General features: G+C 34.3%; 1 protein-coding gene across 9 annotated transcripts in view; it reads left to right on the top strand.

Annotated features, from left to right (window-relative positions):
* Positions 1-21,757, top strand: part of unc-104 (kinesin family member unc-104) — a 209,262-nt gene that overhangs the window by 132,625 nt on the left and 54,880 nt on the right. For 8 of the 9 annotated variants that reach the window (XM_081736858.1, XM_081736861.1, XM_081736859.1 and 5 more), the window contains exons 8-12: positions 1,037-1,194; positions 6,027-6,166; positions 16,320-16,361; positions 17,012-17,122; positions 20,757-20,890. In XM_081736858.1, the coding sequence (XP_081592984.1) occupies positions 1,037-1,194; positions 6,027-6,166; positions 16,320-16,361; positions 17,012-17,122; positions 20,757-20,890 (585 nt within the window). The remainder of the gene's footprint in view (positions 1-1,036; positions 1,195-6,026; positions 6,167-16,319; positions 16,362-17,011; positions 17,123-20,756; positions 20,891-21,757) is intronic. The other variant, XM_081736862.1, reaches the window with a different exon arrangement.

Below are 21,757 nucleotides of genomic sequence, written 5' to 3'. Positions count from 1 at the left end.
ATTGTGCACCGACGTGAAAATGGAAATTGACTGTTCTCTGCTCCTTCAGTTCTATTATTCCTCGGGTAATAAAAGAGAAAATCACAAACTGTTGCATTTATTATTATCTTACTAAAAGAAATAGCACAGAGGTTTGAAAATCTAGAGAAATTAACTTATCCTATGATTTGAAGTCATATTCTGAATGGATAAGTTTAGCTTATCAAGCTTCTGGAATTTTAAATTCCTTTGACGAATACTCAAGATAGTTTAATCTTTCCCCGTATATATATATAAAGTAGGGCCAAGGGTAGGCATTTTGTACCTATGACTTTTTCACTTACTGTACTTGTTTATTTTTGATTTAGTATACTCCAAATAGTGATTAGAGGTCAGAAGCATATATTTAGCTAACTTAAAAGATTTTATAGTAACACACGAAATTTTATAGTAACGTTCATTATAGTAGCGTAAATAATTAACTGCAACAATAACAAAGCTGAGATCACTATCATATCCAGCTCGTGTGTAGTTTTCATTTAGAGCTCTTGCTACGTAAACTTTTGTTTTAAGTTACCAAGGTTGCAAGTTCTACTACTTATAATTTCAATGTTGATCACTTACTATAATTTTTCTTTTTCTTTTTTGTTTTTAATTTTGAATTAGTATACTTCAAATAGTGATTAGAGATTAGGAGCATGCATTTAGCTAACTTAAAAGACTTTTACACGAAATTTTGGAAACTCTAGTTCCTTTAATTTCAACAGAGTTGAAAAGTGATACAATATGACATTGAATCAATGCAGAGTACTTTGTATTGACTGCTACATTTAGCAGTTTCAGGTAAATGAATTTAAATAAATAACACAGAAAGTCGATAGTTAAGAGTCATACATTATATTGTACATAACTGAATTGACAATAACAAATTTTCTCAAATTTTTTTTTGTATCAAACAGTTGGTAATTTAGAAAAACAAAATATGGGCATTTTATGCCACTCTCGATCTTTCTTGTGTTAATACACACATTTCTGATTCACGTTGCTTGTTTATTAGGCTTCAAAAAAGAAGAAGAAGGCTGATTTCATTCCCTACCGAGATTCAGTATTAACCTGGTTACTGCGAGAAAATTTGGGCGGAAATTCAAAGACTGCAATGATAGCTGCTATTAGTCCAGCTGATATTAATTACGATGAGACACTTTCAACACTCAGGTGAGTAATAAATGTGGCAATAGAAGTTCCTCAGTATGGAAGGTGCATACTTCAAACAAGGACTTCTGCTATCTACAGGGTGGGCAGAAAGGACGAACGTTTTAAGGAAAATCATTGAAATAACATTTTGCAATATCAAGTATAGGAAACAACATCTGACATGTGGTGTCAGTTATCACTGATGCATTTCTGAAGACATTTTTCGAAGTTGGCATCCACTGTTTTCAACATACGTCTGTTGACTTCGGCTGTTTCATGCGAATAACTTCCTTCAGGTCTTCCAATGTACGAAACCTATGTTTGTATAACATGTGCCTTGAAGTAAACCCGCAAGAAATAAACGCATTTGGACAGGTCAAGGGACCGAGAATTCCAATAAATGTCCCAAAATCCGGAAATAAGGCGGCCAAGAAAGAGAGGGCGAAGAACGGCCATTGATGCTCTAACTGTGTAAGCTATTGTCCCATCCTGTAAAAACCACACACAGCGAATGGGAATACGTTTTCGTCGTTAATTCAAATAAGAAGTATGTGATTACCTCGATATGGCGCTCCGAGTTCACGGTTATAGGATTTCCGTTATCTTCGTCTCAAAAGTAAGGACCAATTACGGTAGTTTTGCCTATAATACACTAAACCGTCGCTTTGGGGTTGTGTAGTAGTCTTTCATGTAATTCTTTGGGATGAGGACTCAACAGCACGGCTTGACTGACTTTCCACTTTTCGAGGATACGTGACGTTTGTGTAGCCCCTGGCACTTCTTGTTCATTAGTATACCTCGTGTACGAAGTGCTTTAACCTAACGTAGGATGGTGTTACAAGTAGGAACGACTTGATGTCTGTGGATATTGAAGTGGCAGCGAAAGTCACGCTGAACGATGGACTCGTTATTCTTGACAAAACTGTCATAGGCAAAAGCACGGTGTTTTATCGTCCACGGGTCCATGGCTTAATCTGCAAATTAAATTAAATTATAGAAGCCAAAATAAAATAACAGGCAACAAAATACTAAGACTTTACGAACTTAATGACACCTTCCACTTTACCTGGTAGGGAGTTTTAGCCATTTCAAAATGTCTGTCCTCTGTACCCCACCTTGTATTATAGGATTTGTACGGAGTTTTTTAAGTAATAAAGATTGCAGTGTCTTAGGAATTCATCATAGTACCTGATAAAATTTCATGTGATTAATCCACTATAATGACTTTCTTCTTGAAAACTGTGTATATTATGCCAAAGTATACCAAATATGAGGTATGTATAATAATCTTCAATAGTAGTGATTTCATAGTCACACAAAGTCCATAAGTCCATGACACAGACTTCAAGGCAAGTTGGATCTATTTTAAAAAAAGGAGCTTACATTAATCCATTTCTGTAGTGGAGCCGTCCATGAAGTTTGTGAAATAAGCCACAAAAAAAATCTTGCAGAATACCCATTCACATGATTTTCGAGGTAAAAAAAAAAAAAAAAGTTTTATTTTTTAATCTTTATGAACTCTTTCTACGATTATTAATTAAAAATTAATTTCTGCAAAACGTAATGGATTAAATTTAAAATTAACGAATTTTTTAAAATAATTTAATCTTTAATTTTTTTTAACTGATTAGTTACGAGCTTCGAAAATAGAAATGAAACTATTATTATAGTTTCTAAATTAGGGAAGCTAGCGACTTCAACAAAACATCCTGAACTAAGTATATTTGTTAAGTACTCTGTGAAATTACATAAATATGCAAAGGTGTATCAAAAAGTAAATTTAATTTTTAATTTACTGAAAACTATGCAAACATAAATATCCGAAACTGTATCAAGTTTGGCACATGGTATCACGCTGACATTCAACGTAGGAACCATTGCGGTACAATCGTGCATTCCAACGTGACATCAAATTGTCCGTGCTCTTTGCAAAGAAATATTGCTCCAGGTTTCCTAAACCAGGTAACCGTAGCCTATTGTGCCTCTTCCAGTATATGGAAACGCTCCTCACTGAATATTTTTTTAGAGGTCCAAATAAATTCATCTGCAGTGTCACGTAACCTCACTCTTTTGTCTTCACGAATCATCGTATCATGTGTTGGTGAAGGACGGTGCTGGTCTGCCACTTCTGTCATCATCTGTCACAGTCCTCCTACTACTTGCGAATGCGTTGCACCACTCATACACTTGTTTCTGCGACATAACACTCTCTCCATAGATCTTCAATTCTTGATGAATGTTAGGGGTTTCTGCCTCTTGTCCCATAAAAAACTAACAACACCGCGAACCACCTCCTTAGAGTAATGTTCAAGTCGATGCACCATCTTTATATTGCTGTAGGTACCAGGTGGGTTGGCATAGAAGGCTGTAATTGCCGTCAGACTTCTCTCACCTTGGTATTTGCGAAATACAAAAAATAAATAAGTAAAAATAACTACATATTAACTCTGGATTTTAGAGACAAATTCACCTTATTTTTTAATACAACTTTCTACTTTCTCATCAAGAGTAATTCTCAAAAACTTTGATGTAACTAGTGAAAATGTATTATCTTATATTAGTTCAACTTAAGGCGACTTGTATTGGTTCAATTTTCGGCAATTAATATTTGAGACACGTATACCAATGTTAGTCCAAGTGAATATTTACATTGGTTTAATTTCCACAATTTGTATTGGAAAATAGTATGCAGTTAGTTTTCTCATGATTAACTCTCAGATTCTGAAAACAATGTAGTATACAGCTGAAGCAAAACATTCTTTGACCTAAGATTTTCAAATCCGAATTTTGTATTCAAATATTTATTATCTGCAAATAGAATTGTGTTATTGGAAAAATGTTGATTGGATGTTCGGAAAAATATGCACAAGGAAAAGTGTTGGTCCCAGTACGCTAGTTTGTGGAGCTTCTTTATTAATTGCACGTAATTTCGGTGTGTAATCAGTTGCAATAAGTCTATTCCTTGTATATTCTAATTGTATGTATTTACGATAATTTTGTAACTTAAAAAAAAAAAGTAACAAGTGTGTATCAGATACTATTCTATGTCAGTCGTCAAAAAATGCAAAAAGCTTGCTTTTTTAAATTTAGCAGAGGGAACTTTAGTACTGTAAAACTATATTAAAAGTAATAATTGTAATTAATACAAGTATAAAACATAAACTAATGACAAAATGCAATTGTTAGTACATAAATAATATCGCTTCGTATTTTCGCTAATTCATACTGTAACTTTGACATCTAGTTTTTTTTTCTTAATTTAGGGTAAAGAAAGGATAAAAAAGGTTAGTCAGTTGATCTGACCAATATGACAGTAATTTAACGTTGGTTATTAATTCTAATGTGGTATGAAACCTCATTATCACTTAAAGATCATGAAACTAGTATTGACTTCTCATAAAGCTGTCCTAAAAGAAAATGTATGACTACGTGACTATGTATTAAATAGAAGAATCATTCCTATATTATAGATGAAAGTTTGTTTACATAAGTAGAATTTTCCGAAATGGAATTCCTTATTTTTATTTAGGGAAATCAGTGGCGTATTTAGGGGACTATCGGGCTCAAGCCTCCCCCCGAATTCGCATTCAACGTCAATAATCCTTCTTGCCATTTCTATGCTCTTCCTTCAGAAATAATACTGTATTTGTCAAATTTCATTCCATGTAAGAACTGCATTCTTTTTTTCTTTCTTTCGTCCATTGTACCCTTCTGTTCCTTTTGCTTAGTTATTACTTTCTTTCGTTTCTCCTATCATACTTCCGACCGTTGTTAGTTGTGATTCAAGTCGGCTGTCGTCAGTAACACCAAAACAAAGAGGAGCTGATAAGTGAAACTGGGTTCCACACCAATTTGCACGGATATCAACATAGCGGGACTTTAGTTATTATAGCAAAGGAATATTTACATCGTTTAGTTAAAAAGAAAGGTAAATGCTTGAATCAAAGAAAATCAAGAGGGGGGGGGGGAATAAGTAGCCCGGGTAATTAGATAAGCCAAGAGGATGCTTCCTTTTTATTCTATGAATAGACTATGAATATTCTATGAATAGATGCTCGACTTTTGTGTGTATTATATCACATAAGATTCACAATCTGCAATTCTTGTTATTTAAACTGCAATCAGTATATTTCAGCTTCAGCTTTCTCAACGTTTTCTTTCAGTTGAAATCGTACACAAATAAAACTTAATATTTCCGTTTAATTTTCCTAAGTGAAATCAGTGAAGTTGAAATGAGGTTACAAATATTCAACGTGTGTTTGCAGGAGCGTCATTTCAGATTTGCCTTGAGGGGGGGGGGGGGGATAAGATCCCCCACCGACATACGAGTTTCACATTTTCTCCTAGTATATTAGGATACAATCGACTAAAATAAATTTAATTCTCAAACTTAGGTGGGCAATTGCTCACTTGCTTCGCCGTGTTGTGCATAGTTCCTTCCCCGAAACAAATTCCTAAGTACGCCACATATTCAAAGGAAAATGAAAAACATACATGTATGAGAGAAATCAAAAACATACAGGATGTGAGCTTTGAATTGTTTGGAATTTTGAACTGACTCAAGTTTTTTAAGTTTATATTAAACAGTAGTGACTAACAGAAAGCAGACTTGCAGGTCAAGTCTATATAAAGTTACAATGCATAAAATTCGTGTTCCTTTGTTTATGAGCCTAGTCTTAATAAAAGATTAAAATGGAAATTTATATAATTCGCTATACCGAGTAAAATGTGTAAATACAGTTACAATTCATTGAAAAACACAGTATCAGGTGCTTTTTGATTAATTAGTGGGCAGCGTATGTTGTGTATCTCTTTTTGTTGTTAAAATGACTAATATGAGCTTTATATTTAAGGTATGCTGACCGTGCTAAGCAGATAGTCTGCAAGGCTGTTGTTAATGAAGATGCCAATGCTAAACTCATCCGTGAGCTCAAAGAAGAAATTCAGAGGCTACGAGAACTTCTCAAGGCTGAAGGCATTGAAGTGGAAGAAGGTTTGTATCTGTTTGGAAATTTTATTAATGACACATCAACCATCCGTTTATTTCAAATTTCTATCACTCTGTCTTAATGAACTTTTCACGAATATTTTGGTTCTTGTTGTTTCACACTTGTTCATTTGCCGGCTTTGTTCCCTATTCGTTCGAAAGTATATTTTATTCTTCACTTGCTTTCTATAAATTTCATTTCATTGCGTGCATTTTTGTTCCCTTTGTGTAAATAAATGGTTATGCCATAGGAAATGTAGAAACAGATAATATGAAACACTGTTGCGTTGATTATTTTTCCTCTTCAACCTTACTTACGAAGAAAAAGTGTAATATGAAAAATCAAACTCAATAAATAAATAAATAAATAAACTCGAAAAAGGAAACAAGATAACGTAATCACGACAATGACCTTATGCATTTGTTTTGTATTTAATTCAATTTAATGACACAATTTCAGTTTTGTAGATAAGAGCATACGTAGACATTTCACTACAAAGATTAAATAAATAAATAAATAAATAAATAAATAAATAAATAAATAAATAATAATAAACTATGAGTACGAAAATTCTTCTCACTCCAAACTAGATCATTGCGATAATGTAAAAGTAGCATGGTAAATAAAGAATCTACATAGTGCCCATAAAAAAATTTAATTTATTGTAACTTTTTAAAATGAATCATTTCAGGAAATTATTAATGTGTTCTAGATATATTTGAATGTTAATAAAATGATTATAAACTCTTCTTTTTAATCTCTCTCTCTCTCTCTCTCTCTCTCTCTCTCTCTCTCTCTCTCTGTCTTTCTTTCTTTCTTTCTTTCTATATATGTAAGTGCCCTTGTTACATAGAGCTTGGACTATAAAATAATTGAAAGGATGGTGAAGTCGTTACATATGTGAAGCATGATTAAATTTGTTACAGATGTGCTACTGTAGTATGTAGGGATACAAAGGAATACGATATTAAGTTGTTACACATTATCGAAAGCGCAAATAACCAGGCCAAAAAGAAATTGATAGATAATCAAAATAGCTATAACAGGATCTCTTAAGTAATATAATTTAATAAATAAATAAAAACAATAGAATAAATATATGAGGATTCTGAGCAGCCGGTTAAACCATTTGTTAAAAAATTCATGAATGTTTCATGAAATGTGTAGGTTGGAAGATGATAACAATTCAAGAAGTGATTTATTACTTCACTAACAAATTTACTAGACTATCCATTTAATTTGCTAATCAAAGCAATGTAAGTACATGTGTATGAGGGTGATAATAAATTCTTATCTATGATTAATTCTAACTATTGAGAATTCCAGTACTTAGTAAATATACTCCTACAAATAATACAATTCGTGTTAGCTACTTTCTAATGGCATTTCCAGAACTGTGATTTTTTGTCTAACATTATCTTATTAAACATTGTGTGTAAAGTTTTGTAATTTACGACTGTCTTGTACGAGTACAAGTGTTTTTTTTTTTTTTTTTTTTTTTTTTTTTTTTTTTTTTTTTTAAATGGTACTTGTTCTCGGAAAGTTCATATGGATTTGGGTTTTTCCTCCTTTAATAATCGCCCACTACGAAAAAATATCAGATTTTCTTTTCGTTTCTGATAGATCATGTGTATTCTATGTAAATGACTGTAAATATATTTCAGTTTTCTTTTAAGTACTTCTTCAGATATTTGCCTTAATATGTAACTTAAATTTATTTTCTTTCTTCTTCTGAATGTGAATGCTAAATCCATTTTAAAAATTTATACAATTTCATTTATTCCATTAATATTGTACGTATAGGTCGCCTAAATAATTTAATGTAGACAAAAATGTTGAAATTACATATGCTACATGTTCATAATTAATATCATATTGTTGTCTTAAAGTACGTCGAACCAGCTAAATTGACCTCATGTTGTATTTTTCTTCTAAAATGTAATATTGTGACACTACTACCGATACGAGTGCCTATTTTTAATTTAGGCGTTCGTTATTTATATATTTATTTTATTTTTTGACAGAAGCTTGTCGTAAATAAAACTTGCTTGAGTATTGAAATTTACTGATATTCATCTTGCAGCTAATTGTTATGAAAGTTTAATTGTAAAATAATTTCATTGATTTATCGAAATTGAACGTCTTTGGCATGGGAGACCCGGGTTCGATTCCCGGCGGGTGCTTATGTGGTTCGGATTCCACGTTAATCAGTAGGTCCCGTCTCATATAGCCTCGCTACTGAAAGGGACGTTAAACTCAAAATCAACTCAACTCAAAATCGAACGTCATTTTTCAGGACGTAGACCATACGGCGTGACTCACTGCTTAAAGCTGAATTTGGACCATAACTCAAGTTTTTATTCGAGGCAGGTACCCCTATCAGGTGTCAACCCTGAGACTGCGCATGCACGAAGTGGGTTAATCACTTAAAGGAAAGAAAAGTGAAGTAGGCAATTCATGAATGTATAGCTATGGAATGGGGATACAGTAATGTAGATCTACATCCACTGTCGATTTGTTAGAAACAAATATAAAAGATCTTGTATGCATGGGTCCTTACAAGAATCAAAAAGGTTTTCACTTTCAAATTAAACTACAAGAAAAGAAAGAAACTAGAATGTATGGAGTGGTGACAAATCTTCAGATGTGTTTGTCTTTTAGTTTTCGTTATGAATGTAAATAATTATTTACGTTATGATTTATGTTAATGTGGTAGTGTCAAGAATTATGCAAGATGTTTTTGATTATAAAGGAAGGAGGAAACTCAAGTTACCACGCAGTCATAAATACCCTAATCTAGAAAAGACGCCTTTATTCGTATGGAAGTTAAATGTAGTTTTATAAATATTAAAACATACACCAGTAGGTATAGTAGATGCTACTAAAAATGTCAGAATCTGATCCAGTTTACCAAAGCATTCTTAAAAATCCATTCGTGTTAGTTTACGAATGTTAGCTGAACAGGAGAATTCATCGGCTAGCAGTAGTTTGTATTTCTTTTGGTATATTGAAGTTAATACGCCATATCTTGCATAGAAGAGAAGTTAGTGTTTATAATAATAAATAAAGTTCTAGAAGCAGTTTTGTCTGAAACGTAATTTTACATCTGAGTTGACGAAATAGCTAAGTTAGATATATATATTCATTCAGTTCCCTGAAAAGATTCTTCAAATAGGATCACTCTCTTATTATAGGTGGACGACTTGGAATTCTGTTGGGTGCTTTATATTCAGTGATATCTTTAGTTTAATTGTCTCAATATTCCCTATTCTCTGACACAAATTATATTGTTTACAGTTTTACATTAATTGATTATTTCGTAAAGATAGAGAATATATTAGCATTAAATTAAAGAAAACTGATTTCACATCTTATATCCATTATTGGAAAACAAATGACACAACAACTTGTATCATACTATACATTTTACCCTGACTGTACATTACACCACTATGGTATATACTAGGAAACGAAGCTTGTAGTATTGAACATTTTGCAATCAAAAGAATCGCTATTACCTTTTTACTTTGTCTATATTTTATACTTTCTCGGCGTAACTTCAACTGCGAATGTATTCTGTTGTAGTTCGAAAGCTTTGATATTAGATTTAAAGCTAGTTATTCAGGTCAAATAGGTATTTAAACACGCAAACTGAAGAATGTATTTAGAATTTGTTACAGTGTTAGTTTTTGTATGAAACTTTTAAGGTAGCCTATCGTGAATACTGCGGAGTATAATGTTGGTTAAAGGTCAATTTCAAGTGAGAAATGTTGTAATCGTGACCCAACTTCAAGTGTTAGCTTCAAGTAAGAAATGTTGTAATCGTGACCCCCTAGGATACATTCTTATTCTACCCATATATACTATGTCAATCTGAGCAGAATAACTTACTCAGTTTCTACATTTGACTTATATCCACAACAACGGGATTCTCTCCAATATTAGGAGCCGCGGTGGCACAGTGGTAGAGCGTTCACCTCTGGTGCTTGGGGTCCCGGTTCGATCCCTGCCCCCGCCAAGTAAACTTTGTGGCGGACAAACACCGTGTGCGTGGGTTTTCTCGGGGTACTCCCGTTTCCTCCCAGTTTCTTCATTCCACCATTTTACATTCATTATTCATCATCGCTGTCTCCTTTAGCCTAACCGGCATAACCGTGGGACGTAAAACTCAAAGATTTCATTTCATTTCATTTCTCCAATATTACACATTTTCTACAGTACACCTTTTTCCGTCAGTATACTAACTGCACTTACTACATAAAATTCACAGAAACTTGTTGTCCACTTATCGACGAAACCAAATACCTCTCTTAATTCAAATTCGATCCTCATATCCTACAGCGATTTTTCTATGTCCTAACTATGCTATTATAATGTAAATAATCATAAAAACAAGACCTTCCACTATGTACTGTACATAATAGTTATTTCCATCTTTTGATGTATAGAATCACTACCACACATCTCTATTCGTCTCCGAACACCTCATAACGAAACAAGACAAATTTCGAGACCAGACGAGAAAAGATTTTCTGCAATGGAGAGGAGACTAGGAAACATTCTTCGAGACAAGACGAGACCTACAAAATTTACGAGACGAGGCGAGAAAACCTTATTTTTAGTTTCGTTCTGTCTCGTGAGCAATACTAATTAAAGTTTTTCTATTGTGGATTTTTTAATAGTAAATCTTTATTCTAAGTATATACTGCATTTAGAACACCAATCTCAAGCATTAGACGGTAATCAACTGTCTCAGCATTAACTTATTCCTCAAGTTAAGGTTTAATAACAGAAATGTTCCATACATTTATTTTCTAAATAATAATTGAATATATATATATATATATATATATATATATATATATATATATATATATATATATATATATATATAATCCTGCCTTTTATGGCCCATAACTCTAGAACCAAGGACCTGAACAATATCTTGTAGCGTAAACTTGCTGAACTCTTCAAGGTCTATCGCCATTTCATATAGAGCGGATACAACTATCCTTATGACTGACTGAAGAAAACTTATAATATAAAAGACAAGAAACTCATCCAGAAATCACATTACTAATATGTAATATTTCATTTGTTTTGGTTTGAAGCAGATAAAACACAGAATTCAATTCTTCTATGTTGAGCACCTAATTTTTGTTGAAAGTTATCTTTTTCAAATGTTTATAAATGATTCAAGTTCTTAAATAATAAAATGAGCCAGTTTATCAAACAAGACCTCATGCGCGGTTTTCGAGAAAATCGAGAAAAATGAATTGTTTGTAAACCTTAAAAAAAAAAAAAAAAAAAAAAAAAAGTAGCTATACAAAAACTACGCCACTTATTAAGCTGAGACTGATAATCAGGCATACTCTCATCAAGCGCTTCTTTATAATATTAGTTTATTATTTATACAAATTTCTGAACATTACGGCATCTACGGCCTTAAATGCTGGCATGTATGGGAGATGACGTCCTTCCTTCCGAAGAAAGGAGGGGAATGGAGAAGAAAGCAAGCGGCCTGGGACCGTTAAGTTAGTTACATTCGCAGCCTTTGCCTGAAGTTAAATGAGAATAACTCAGGAAAAATCTTACTCAGGATGGCTAGCATGAAAAAGATGTTAGATCTTTTCGACTGAGTGTCACCACCGGAATTGAATCCGGGACCGCTCGTACTAAAGCGAGAGCGTTAACAACTACCCTACGCGGGGTCACTATTACCGTTTATGCCAATATGAATGAGCTTTCTATACTAATTTAGGGAAGCTGAGTCCAATGAAACTGTTTCTAAACATGTCTACCCACGGGATTTCTAGAAAGATTACCTCAAATTTGGGATATTTTATATTTATTTAATATATGTATAAAATACCAAATTCAACATCATTTTTATTGTGACTTATGAATGGATATATTGGAGGTGGTTCCATTGGCTGAAGTTGGTACAAGGAGCGCAGTTATAAATATATCCAAGTGATTTTCTAACTTTCAGTAATAGTTCGGTAACTTTTAGTAGTAGATCAATCAATAAATTGAGTAGCAAACCTGTAACTTTTAATAGTACTTTTTGTAGTTTTAACAGTAGTTTGAATATTTTAGTAGTAGTACTAGTACTTTCAAATTAGGGGAGAAAACTCCGACAGAAAATCCTGGTCCTCCAGGTTGGGGATTGACCTCAGATGGCCAGCCGATTGTTAAAAAGACGCCAGATTGCTAAAGGAATGTGAGTGAGAAAAAGGGTGTATCTCAGAAGCGACGTGCAAAGTGACCACCTTAAGGCTGTGAGAAATGTTAAGTTCGCGCTACGAGATAGAGAAACCTTGAATATAGTCAGCTCCTATGCCCCGCAAGTTGGGTGTGATGAAGAGACAAAGCAAGAATTTTGTATGGAATTAGGTAGTACTCTGCAGAATTGTTCGACACATGAAAACTTGTCCTAGTAGGAGATCCAAATGCGAATGTAGAACGATCAAAATCAGGATATGAAAGAATATATCAAGGATATGGATTGGAAGACAGAAATAAGGAAGGCGAGGACATTCTACAACTGGCGGAAGCGTACGATCTTGCTATCCGAATATTCTCTATAAGAAGAAAGAAGAACACATTATTATATATAAGAGTGCCAGCTTAAGGTCTCAGATCGACTTTATCTTATGGAGAAGACAAAATTTATGTAATGCAAAGCACTGCAAGGAAATGCGGAGCAACACTGCCTACTAGTAGCCGACATCTTTATCAAAGAAAAAGTAGGAAAAAGACGACAAATTGTTTCTGTCCAAACGAAGTGGTGGAGAATAAACGAGACAAGTGCTAAAAAGATTCGGAAGAAAATTACCACATCGCAAGTCTGCTAATGAAGTGAGAAGAGATGAGCGTGTAAGAGGAGTGGACCAGAGTATCAGTAGCACTCAGTGAAACAACAAGAAAATTTATGGGAGAAACGAAAGAAAGAGACATCTATGATAAGAGATCATGGCAGTGAAATAAAAAAGTTCAAGCAGCTATGAAGGAGAAAAAGGAACAATACCAAGAATGGCAGAACTTTGGCAATCAAGAAGACCTGAAGAATTACAAGGAAGCGAAGAAAAACGCCAAGAAGGCAGTTAGTCCAAACTTATGACGAGTTGTACAACAACCTAGAAAAAAAAAAGGGGAAGAAAAATGATTTACAGGCTTTCGAAGGTAAGAGAGAGGAAAAAAAAAGGACTTCACATGTGCGCTGCATCAAGAATAAAAATAACAAGGTTCTGACAGGTGAAGAGAAGATAAAAAAGAGATGGAAGGAGTATTTCCAGAAACTGCTCAATGAAGAAAACCTGGGGAACTTGCGAAAGTCTGCCCACGAATCAGGAACTGATACGGTCTGTGACCATAGTAGAGGTAGAAAATGCCATGAAAAAGATGGAAAGTGATAATGACCCAGGACCGGGTAAGATATCTATCAAAGCATGGGGAAGTTTAGGTAAGCAAGGAGTGCAATGGTTTACTCAACTTTTTAATAGGGTATTGGAAACAGGAAATATGCCAAAAGAATGGAGAAGCAGCTACGTTGTACCGGTTTTTAGGAGGTGTGCAAGAATGTGGAAACTACAGAGGAATAAAACTTACGAGCCATGCAAAAATCTCTGGGAGAGTGTGATAAAAGCAGGATTGAGAGGACAAACCGAAATAACAGAGAACCAATTCGGTTTATTGTCAGGACGATCGACAACGGATGCAATATTTGCACTTAGGATGCTAATGGAAAAGTACAGAGAATACCAGATGGACCTTCATATGGTTTTCATCGACCTAGAGAAAGCATATGCCACGAGATCTTATTTGGTGGGCACTGAAGAAGTGTGTTCCGAACACACACATCTGTATAATTGAAGATATGTTAGGAAAGGAGTGGAAAGCGCGTGGAATAACAGAAGAGTTCACAATTAATGTGGGACTTCATAAGGATCTAATCGTAGCCCATATCTTTTTGCAGTTGCGGTGGATGAACTTACAATAAATATCCAAGAATTACCACCTTGGAATATGCTATTTGCAGTCGACATGGTGTTGGTTAGTGAGACGAAGATAGGACTGCAAGAGAAATTTGTTACCTGGAGAAGAACATTGGAAAGCAAGGGCTTAGTTAAACTAAGACAAAATATTTAGATTGTTCTTTCAGGAAGAATGTAACCGACAATACAAGAATACGACTGGAAGAAGAAGAGGTGGTAATGACGAGGAAATTCAAGTACTTGGTATCAATTCCGCAGGAAAATACAGAATAGAAGATGTAAACAGTAGAATTAGCAGCGGTTTGACAAAATGGAGAGAACGAAAAAAATATTGAGACCAGAAGTACCAATACTCTTAAAGGAAAAGTATACAAAATAGTAGTAGACCTGTGTATTATACGAAGCGGAATGTTGGACGACGAAGAAGAAAGAGGAACAGAAGTCGAATGTTGCGGAGATTAAGATGCTGCAGTGGATGTGTGGAGTGACGCGGAAGGACAGAATTAAGAATGAAGTGGTCCGGGAAATAGTAAAGGCGAGACCAGTGGCGGAAAAAACTGCAAGAAAGTAGACTGAGATGTAACAAGAATACCTTCGGAATACTAGTTCACCAAGTGGATGCTATAGAACTGAATAGGAAAGGAGCGCGAGGCTGGCCAACGAAGAAGTGGGAAGATTGTGTGAAGAACGATACAGTAAGTGTGGTGTTAGAGTGGATATGATACAAGATAGACACAGGTAGAGGACAGTGATCCGTAAAGCCGACCCCAGCTAACTAGGAAAAAAGCTTAGGAAAGAAATAATAACAACAAAGCAGTTTGAAAAATTACATAATACTGGTAAGTGCTATGTAAATATGAATGTTCAAGCAGCGTGCGACATAGAAGAAGACTGGAATGCTTTATGACTTCTTGTAGGTTTCGTAGTTGTTTATATACACACACGTATTTAATTGTATTTACATTTAGTTCTATCTGACGGTGGTTTCTTTCGTGATTTTTTTCTTTTCTTTTAATACTTGAAACTCATAGAGTTATAGATCGAAACATAAATGCTGTTATGCAACGGAATATAATTCAAAATTTTGTAAAATTCATTTACCTGGAAATGATTTTAACTAGACGAGGAAATTAATATCCTTTTCCAGAAGAGTTATTCCAGTCATGTGAGCCAGGGATAAATTTCCGCGAATGGAGAAATTGTTCTTTCCCCTCTCCCCGTCCTGTTAATTAGAAGGAGATATATTTCCTTGAAATTTATTGTCATATGCTCTCGCCAGATTACATCTCTGTAACAAGTGTTTGTGTATATTTATTATTATAATTATTATATTCCTTTTGTTATGTTTTAGTCTAATTATCTCCCGAAATTTGTTCACAATTTTTTAAGTCACCGTGAATATGTTAATATACATATGATTGTTTCGGTAACAAAAGTATAAAAATGAAAATAAAAGTTACTTATTTGATTATTCAGAATATAATTGCATGAAAAATGCAAAATAGAGAACTTAGCTTTCAAGTCTTGAACTACTAGATGACAAAGTAAAGAGGAGAAGAAAAGAAAAAAGAAAGAGAGGAAAAACGAATAACGGAAGGAGTCAGTCGTTTGAGTATTGTCATAGCAGAAATGGATAACAGAATCAGATCTGTCTTTAGTATTGTTTGTCTTGTCTTTTCTACATTTTGTCGACGAATTGCTTGAGGCTTGAAAGCTCTCTGTAATTAGTATTCAGTGTAAATATCATTTATTGAATTTTATATATAGCCTCCAGAGTTAATAAAAATCATGTATGTATGTATGTACATATAGAGTATGATTGTTGATGTTTTATTTCTGTTCTTGTATGGCTAAGATTCAAAATACATTTATACCACTGAAGTCACTTCATTATCAAAGTACTACAAATGGGTCTCTCCAGTTAATTGTATCAATTTAATTTATTTGTTGTAATTAATTTCGTTTGATCATATTATGTTTTCTTACATTAACCATTTTCTGTTGGAAAGAACTCCATCACCAACTGATAATAAATATCATAATCATTTCATTATATAATCACTGTCAAATGGAATGAATAACTGTAATTAATTTCGATTGAGGGACCAAGGCGAGGCCATTGTCCTAACATTTTTCTTTTCTTTACACCACTTCCACACAGGCCCCGATGGTAAAGTCATGTATGAAAAAAAAGAGAATAATAGTAAGTAACATTTCATGCCAAAGTATAAGCTTTCAGCTGCATATGTTTTCTTTTATTTATGTTTTTTTTTAATTAATTAATTCTCTTAAACAGCCTTTATTATTATTATTATTTATAATTCTTGGCTTTTAGCTTTGGTCCTGTAATGTAATGTACAAGCTTTCTAATTTAGTCCTTTTGCAAGTGACGATGGCAGTTGGTGCTTTGTTTCTGGACACAACTTGTAATACTTTGCACCGTAACCAGGGTCACTTGCTTTCTTAAAATCGAATATTTTTTATTAATTAATTAATCTATATTAGTGTTAACGCATGGCCTTTGCACATTGTTCAAGAATTAGTAGTTCTTGAAGTGCTATGTGTGACTCAGCTTTGTATGTCTACTGCGATTCACGATGCCTGAAGGAGAACAGGAAAGCAGTAAGCTTTTACTTTAGATTTTCTATTAATGTTTTATCCATCTTGCCAACGTTAGCTTGAAATACAAATTTCGAAGTGACTTACAGTTTTTTAAAAGAAAGAGAAAAATGTATAGTTGCTAGTAGTGAGTGCTTTCAATGTTAACATATTTTACTGTGGATGCCAGTCATTCAAAGTGTTTTTGTATGCTAAGTATTGTCTTACGTTTATTATTTGTGTATTTTTTTCAAGGAGACGATGGTATGAAGGTTGTGAAAAATGATCGACAACAAGTGGTTCCTGCGTCTACCATTGCAGAAGAGGCGGTGGATCAACTTCAAGCAAGCGAGAAACTAATTGCAGGTTAGTGAACAAAGCAAGAACTGGCAATCTCTCGTGCGTTTGTGCGTACTTAAATTGATTGCGAATTAGTTTCAAACTAATATATTTGGTTTCTGTAATACTTATTAGGTTAAGTAATTTCTGCTGACATTCATAATTTAGAGACGTTTACAATATTCAAAATTATCAGTGTACTTTTTGAAGCGAGAAATGGAACTCGCGTAATGTTTTTTGAATCTTTAAGTAAACAAGTTAGTCAATCTATAACAAGGTAATAGATTTCAGTTTAAACTGAAGTACAAGGCACATGTCAAAAAAACAATAATTTTTTACGCGGTTTGGCAACACTGATGAAGTTGAGCATGCGCAGAGCATTCTCTAATATTTAGTGTTTGCATCAGAGATAAAATCGTCCGTGTAGAGTTTCGTACGTGGGGGTAGTAGTAGGTGAAATAAGTGCCGTAATACAAAATCCCGCAAAATGTAAAGCGAGATCCGCCATACGATTTCTGAATGTAAAAGGACAGAATGCAGCTGGCATTCATCGGAAATTGTATTCCATTTACGGATCGACAGTAATGAGTGAAGGAAAGGTCAGGAAATGATGCAGAGAGTTTCGGGAAGGGCGTTCAAATGTGCCTGACGATAAGCTTAACAGAAGGCGTAGTGTTCAGACAGGCAATCTAGTGGAACGCGTTAACGGGAAAGTTCATTCCAATCGCCGGTTCACAATAATTGATCTCGCTAAAGAGTTTGCAGAAGTGAAAACAATTCATCGAATTGTGACTGACAAGCTACATTATCACAAACTGTGGGCGAGGTGGGTGCCAAAAATGTTGACAGACACTCAAAAAGAGCAAGGAATGACAGCTGCACGTGATTTCTTTGGCCTGCTGCGGAAAGGATGGGGATGACCTCTTTTCTCACATAATGACGCGGGATGAAACCTGAATAGCGTAGTCCACTGGGAAGTTGAAGCAACAGTCAATACAATGACTTCACTCTGGTTCGCCTAAAGCCAAGAAATTCAAACAAACATCATCAGTTCATAGAATCATGGTAAGCGTGTTTTGGGACCAAAAGGATGTGATTCTTGTGTAATTCTTGGAATCAGGACGAACAACTACAGCAGATGTTTATTGCCAAACACTGAATAATTTGCGACTTGCCATCCAAAATCAGCGGAGAGGAATGTTACGCTCTGGAATTCTTCTGATGTCTACAATCTACAATAACCGCGCACACACAGTAGTTCATACTATTGAGATAATTCAAAAATTTCGATTAGAAGTATTTAATCATCCCTATTACAGTCCTGACCTTACTCCCAACGATTTCTTTTTCTTTTAAACTAAAAAAGTGGCTTGTATCGAAGCATTTCAACAACAATGAAATGCTCAAGACATTAGTTCTGGACTGACTCTACTTTCATACGGCAGATTTTTACACAGAGGGTATTACGGAAACTTGTATCAGCAGAAATATCTGGAGATTCATTGTGACTACGTTGAAAAATGGCCAAAATATGTACTTCTATATCAATTACAATAAATTTCTTCTTCTATTAGTTTTTTTTAATATATCTGTTTTTTGTACATGTCTCTCGTAACAGATACTTTGCTCAGTTTGACATAGGTACTGTAAAGTTAATCTGTAGTGGCTATCTAATTAGCAACACTGACCCTGGGATCGAATTATGATCTTTAGTTACATATCTGCAGTAGCACTTTTTTTAAAAAAAAATATATATCATGAAACAATGTAGGAATAACACCAAAAAGATCTTATGCTTGACTATACGTTACTGATAACATTTGTATTGCACATTTAGAGTCTACGAATAATTACCAGAAGAGCTGGTTGGTTGAAGTTTAAAAAATAATATATCGGAAATACATAAAGATAGTGATGTCTATAGTACTTAATTGGTACAGAGATAATACGAGTGTAGGTCTTCTCCAGCCCAACGCTCCTTGCTTGAGCAAGCCTACAAGAGTTTTTTTTTTTATTTATTTATTTTTCTGTTAACTTACTAGACCAGTGGTTCTCAACCTTTTTTGACTGACGACACACTTTACTGAACGTCCAGTACATCGCAACACATAATAATAATAATAATAATAATAATAATAATAATAATAATAATAATAATAATAATAATAATAATAATAATAATAATATCCATTATAATAGTGAAACCTATTAGTTTTTATAATGATTAGCGTTGAGCATTATTGCTACCGCTTGAGGCGTTGAGTAGTATAGTCTGTTTCGATTTTAACTAATTATTGTTAAATTCTTCATGATTTTTAAATTCTAAAATTTCCGCAATACACCTTAGAGGACTGCGTGACGCACCAGTGTGTCGCGACACATCGGCTGAGAACCACTGGAGACCAACAATCTGCTTTTGCATCCCCTTCCACCCACCAATCCTTTTGCGCAAGAATGAAGAGATATAAACCTTCTGAAGTCGACGGTCTAACTTACACACATACAAAATAAATAAAATAAAAAATAACAAGAATTGTTCGAGACATTTTTCTGTGGTGGTGCGTCCTCTCAGCGCCAATACCAAAGTGAATGAACATAAACCTTCCCGTAAATCGTCATTTCACCAATTGCTACTCCTACGTACGCAATTCCACACGTACGATTCTATCTCTGTTGCAAGCACAGAATATTAGGGCATGCTCAACTTCATCAGTGTTGCCAAATTGCGTAAAAAAAATATCGGCCCTTTTTCTGACACGCGTCTCATGCCTGAGTTTAAACTGAAATCTATTATCTTATATATTTAAGAAAGAAAAGTAAGTGGTTTCGAACTTCATTATACAAGGTGTAGAACGGAACTTATAATGCTGTAAGTTATGAAAAAATGCAGTTTTCCTCAGTTACGTTTCAAAATTTCTGACGCCGCTCTGGTTTCAACAAGGACACGTACCTAAAAACACTCTCATACTATACAGGAAACTAAGAACAGCAAAAAGGATCAAAACAAGTAGATTTATTATGTAGAAATATAAAATTTTAGGGAAATCGGAACTTGAAAGTTGATATCCCAAGTTGAACTTAGCAGCATAAAGAGAAATATCACACACACATACATAGATACATACATATAACGGAAAAATCTCCTTTTAATTTATTCCGAGATATACGCCACTCGGGAAAGTTATGGATCCGCCACTGGAAAGATAGAGTAATTCCAATTTTGATGTAACATGATTTCATGTGGTAAATGTATTTTACTATGATACTATGAGAATAATGAGCCTAATTAAATATTGTTAACTTAGGAGGTGGAACAAATGCTCTCAGGCAGTCAACACTAGAAAGAAACCAGTAGTGATTGAACAGTGTTCACAGCTTAACTAACCTATAGTTATGACAATGGCTATTTAAATACTTTTTTGTAAGATATGTGCAACAAGCAGAGTTTAATAAATTTAAATTAATCAAGAATGGAGTTACGTTCGAAACAACCCAGTTACAGAGAATGGACTTTACAATTGAAGATACACATTCAGTATGCTGTCATACGTGATTTTTGAAATCAGAAATTGATTGGGTATACGAGACTACATACATCATTCTCATAGATATTTTGCGTTTAACTTCTGTAATTGTGAAAGAGTAAATATTTAAATTTCAGAGCTCAATGAAACGTGGGAGGAAAAGCTGAAGAGAACAGAAGTGATCAGGCTGCAACGGGAAGCTGTTTTTGCTGAAATGGGCGTAGCTGTAAAAGAAGATGGAAACACTGTAGGAGTATTTTCACCAAAGAAAGTAAGTGATATTCGTTTTGTTTCTCTCTAAAACAAATACATTATTTCTAATGGTTATTCAGTTATAAGCTTTCATCATTCCATTTAAATTTTAATTCAAATTACGTAAATCGTATTTTTGTGTAAAAATAATTGTGGAAACATTTTAGTTTGATTCAGTCTAGAGATATAATAGACCGAATGAATAAAAGGAACTAACTGTTTATCCTTCAAGTAGTTGAAGCAAATGCTGCAAAGTGTGTGAATAAAAATTGAAGCAAATGCTTTTGTTATACCGAAAATGCTGCAACCGCTTTACTTGCAAGCAAAAACATGACCACTGAGCAGCGGTACAAATCTATTTTCAGCATTGGGGGGACGGGGACGGGTAAAAACCGTTCCCATGATTAATTAAGCGATGTTCAAAATATTTATGAAGTTGAAAAACAATCCGTGGAGGGTCAGGGGAGCAGAGTTGTCTTCAACATGGGAGGCGGTCAGATTTGAGGCTTATTCTGGGGGGGGGGGGCAAATCAATTTCATTTCACTTTCCTTTGCGGCAGTCGGACACAAGTCGTCATATTTCTCCCCATACATTTATACATTTCAAATCTGGTTATTGGAGAGATAGCCCTCCGTTCCAAGATTGGATGAGACATGTCCCCCTCATCCTCCTCCTCCCCCCTTGTGATTTGCGCCAGTGCCACTAAGTAAAGGATTACAGAGATGCTGATAGATGGGTTGATATTTCCTTGTACTATCTAGTACAACGATTCTCTCCTATATTTATTTCTCACACAGTTTTATTTCTCTATTTCCTGGTCTGTTTCTACCGGTTTTCTTTTTTATCCTGCTCCTCAAATTAATATTCTTCACCATTGTTGCTTTG

Source organism: Thermobia domestica, chromosome 13, assembly GCF_964235325.1.
Source record: "Thermobia domestica chromosome 13, izTheDome1.hap1.1, whole genome shotgun sequence".
In the NCBI taxonomy this organism is placed as follows: Eukaryota; Metazoa; Arthropoda; class Insecta; order Zygentoma; family Lepismatidae; genus Thermobia; species Thermobia domestica.
This window is presented reverse-complemented; position numbering and strand designations above follow the sequence as displayed.